A 3555-nucleotide genomic window follows, 5' to 3' on the forward strand; every position below is an offset into this window, starting at 1 on the left:
TTCTTTTATATTGTTGTAACAATCTATAAAAATTTAATTTCTTTCGATTTAATTTTTTTATTCCAACCTCTACCGAAAACTTAAAAATAAAAATATATGTTATAAGAAATAAACGAGGCTTGCCAAAAAATATATATACAAAATAATAATAAATTCCAGGAAATTGTTACTAGCAACCAGGGACGCAACAAAGGGGGGTCTGCAGGTGCCCGGGGACCCACTCGATTTGGGTTTAGTTCGTCGAAATGACCTTTTTTTTTAGTCATTTTTGAGCAGCCAATCAAATTGTAACGTTGTTGCGCCCCTGCTAGCAACACTAAGAACATTACATTTTAATTAAAATCAGTATATTTAATTCAGAGATAAAAATTACTTCCTGCTTCCCTGAATATTATTTTCTTGAAAACCAATTGATTGAAGATAAACTTTCAAAATTTTATTATTTTGTTAGAATACCTATTTATGTTAAAAATATAAGTGGTTCATAATTATCGCCCTATAGCCTTTCCGTTGTTTTAAGTTAGATTTGTTTTACTACTAATTTAATCGTTTAAAATTGGTAATTCTTAAAGACATGTTGATCGATCTACTTTGTAAACATTGAAGTGAAGTGAAGTTGCGAATGATGGCAAGCAATAAATTTATTAAATTGTTAATTTTTCGAAATATGATCAAATCTAGCTAACACATTGTGATAGAATGAATGGCGGTGGGAGCAGGCGTCCCGGCGACCCTTCTTGTCGCAAGAGAAACATCCAAAGCACAACGACAAAGATATGGAATATTAATTTATGTAAATGTGGAAACGTCGATTGGACCGGAAAAGTCGCAGGGACACAAACACGCCGCGGCACACGTCGCAAAACTAGTTCTCAAATATCACAGCAATAGTATATATAACTTTTTTTCTCTTCTTTGTATATAGAGTAACGTAAGATTTTTTCAAAAGTGGTTCGCTTCTTTAACTCTTTACTACCTATCTGCCACTAGAAGCTATTTTTTTTACATTTGAAAAATAGTATGAGAGCAAACGTATTGAAAAAAGAAATACGGATTTAACAGTTTTTTAAAATCACTATAAGACTATAAACAACTTTTTGTAGTTACAGTAGGTAGTAGTAATAATAGTAATTAGTATTAGTAATTAATTAATTAACAATAATAATAAGTAACAATCTGTTATTTAAATGAGCACCAAATGCACTATTCGTTGTGAGAAACAATAAGTCTTTTTTTAGATTTGACGTGGGTGTCGAGATACATATATATGCATAAACATATACAATATATTTAACACACACTCACACTTATTATCTGCACTTCTGCATGCAAATGCAACAAGGGACTTATTACATAATTTTTATTTAGAGGGGAAGGTCGAAATAAATTTAGACTTTAAATAAATAATTCACTATACCTACATCAAGTAACACGGTGTGATAAATATACCCATATCAAAAAAAGTAAAATACACGGACATGAAAATGTTTGGCTGTTACCATTAAAGAGAAAAATAAATAGTAATTAAGTATATCCAAATTAATTTCATTTAAATCAGTTTTATAGCGTGTAACTTATTTAAACAAAATATCAATCGCAAGAGAAACCCGGAAATTAGGAGCCGTTTTTTTACGTGACACATAAACATATGTACATAGAATTAACTCATATCTAATTACTCATGAAAAATTAATTAACGTATGAGTATGCAACGAACAAATACATATTACTTCATACTCCGAGATTTCAGTTATAAGGAATGTCATGCGATAAAAATATCGACATATGCAATGTGTATGTGGTATATGCGTATGTGTGACTGTTAATGCAAGTATGTATGCGTATATTTGTCTGTATGTATGTATGCATGAATGAAGACCCAACAAAGTTTATGCTAATTTCAGAAAGCAAACACAATGTATTTTTTAATAGCGGTTTTTGTATTCGGAAAATTCCACTCTTTAAGAATTTGGAATCGCCGATGTAAAATGAAATTATTAAAAAATATTAACATTGTAGTCGCACATGGAATTTAAAGCGTCTGATAAAAAGGACACCCAAAAATAATAAAATAGAAGAAAGACAAGACATACGTCCTTTGTACCACCAATTACTTGTAATGAGAATCACTGTATCCCGAGAGAACTGAGCGAGTTGTTTCTGGCCCTCTTCATCTCCTCTTCGGAAATGCGCTGCTCGATCAAGTAGGTTGCAGTANATTTCTAATTCATTATTCTGATAAAACTTAACATACCTAACTTAATTAAATTAATAATTCCTGCAACAGTGAGCCAATAAATTATCTTGTGTTTCCTTCAATAATAAAGGATCTATTTATTAGAAATGCAGTTGAAAACGATTTATGCCAGAATATTGCAATGAAAATTAATTTCTCGAGGTCCCCTTTCTATTTTTAGTGTAAAGATTAATCATGGCTATACTACACACTGATAGATCATCGATTAGTCAACGGCTTAGCATGTGTGAAAACAATAACAATATCAACAACATGCTTCAACAACTATAGATCTTATTAACGTTATTAATTAATTAATTATTTTAAAAATGAAAAAAAAAAACAACAATGGTGATGCTAATTAAACTGTAACTAAAACTCGCATCGTCACTTAAGAATTGCTTAGAAACGACCAACTTGTAATAAAAGATAATCGAGCTACGGTAGGTCATAGGGCCTCCCAAAGCCTATTACTGATAATAAGAAAACACTTTTTTATCTGGACTAGTTGTACATATTATGATAATTGATAAAAATTTAAAATGCTTTAATGGTACAAAAAGCTTTCTGTCAGCGAAATAGTTTCTTTTATATTGTTGTAACAATCTATAAAAATTTAATTTCTTTCGATTTAATTTTTTTATTCCAACCTCTACCGAAAACTTAAATAAAAATATATGTTATAAGAAATAAACGAGGCTTGTCAAAAAATATATATACAAAATAATAATAAATTCCAGGAAATTGTTACTAGCAACCAGGGACGCAACAAAGGGGGGTCTGCAGGTGCCCGGGGACCCACTCGATTTGGGTTTAGTTCGTCGAAATGACCTTTTTTTTAGTCATTTTTGAGCAGCCAATCAAATTGTAACGTTGTTGCGCCCCTGCTAGCAACACTAAGAACATTACATTTTAATTAAAATCAGTATATTTAATTCAGAGATAAAAATTACTTCCTGCTTCCCTGAATATTATTTTCTTGAAAACCAATTGATTGAAGATAAACTTTCAAAATTTTATTATTTTGTTAGAATACCTATTTATGTTAAAAATATAAGTGGTTCATAATTATCGCCCTATAGCCTTTCCGTTGTTTTAAGTTAGATTTGTTTTACTACTAATTTAATCGTTTAAAATTGGTAATTCTTAAAGACATGTTGATCGATCTACTTTGTAAACATTGAAGTGAAGTGAAGTTGCGAATGATGGCAAGCAATAAATTTATTAAATTGTTAATTTTTCGAAATATGATCAAATCTAGCTAACACATTGTGATAGAATGAATGGCGGTGGGAGCAGGCGTCCCGGCGACCCTTCTT

General features: G+C 30.6%; 1 protein-coding gene across 1 annotated transcript in view; it reads right to left on the minus strand.

Moving 5' to 3' along the window:
* Positions 1-2015: 2015 nt before the first annotated feature.
* Positions 2016-3555, minus strand: part of LOC108736407 (RNA-binding protein Nova-1) — a 27015-nt gene continuing 25475 nt past the window's right edge. Inside the window, exon 9 of the mRNA XM_025973399.1 lies at positions 2016-2174. Within this exon, the coding sequence (XP_025829184.1) occupies positions 2127-2174 (48 nt within the window). The 3' untranslated portion in view covers positions 2016-2126. The remainder of the gene's footprint in view (positions 2175-3555) is intronic.

This window comes from Agrilus planipennis, unplaced genomic scaffold (genome assembly GCF_000699045.2).
Source record: "Agrilus planipennis isolate EAB-ADULT unplaced genomic scaffold, Apla_2.0 scaffold149, whole genome shotgun sequence".
Classification (NCBI taxonomy): domain Eukaryota; kingdom Metazoa; phylum Arthropoda; class Insecta; order Coleoptera; family Buprestidae; genus Agrilus; species Agrilus planipennis.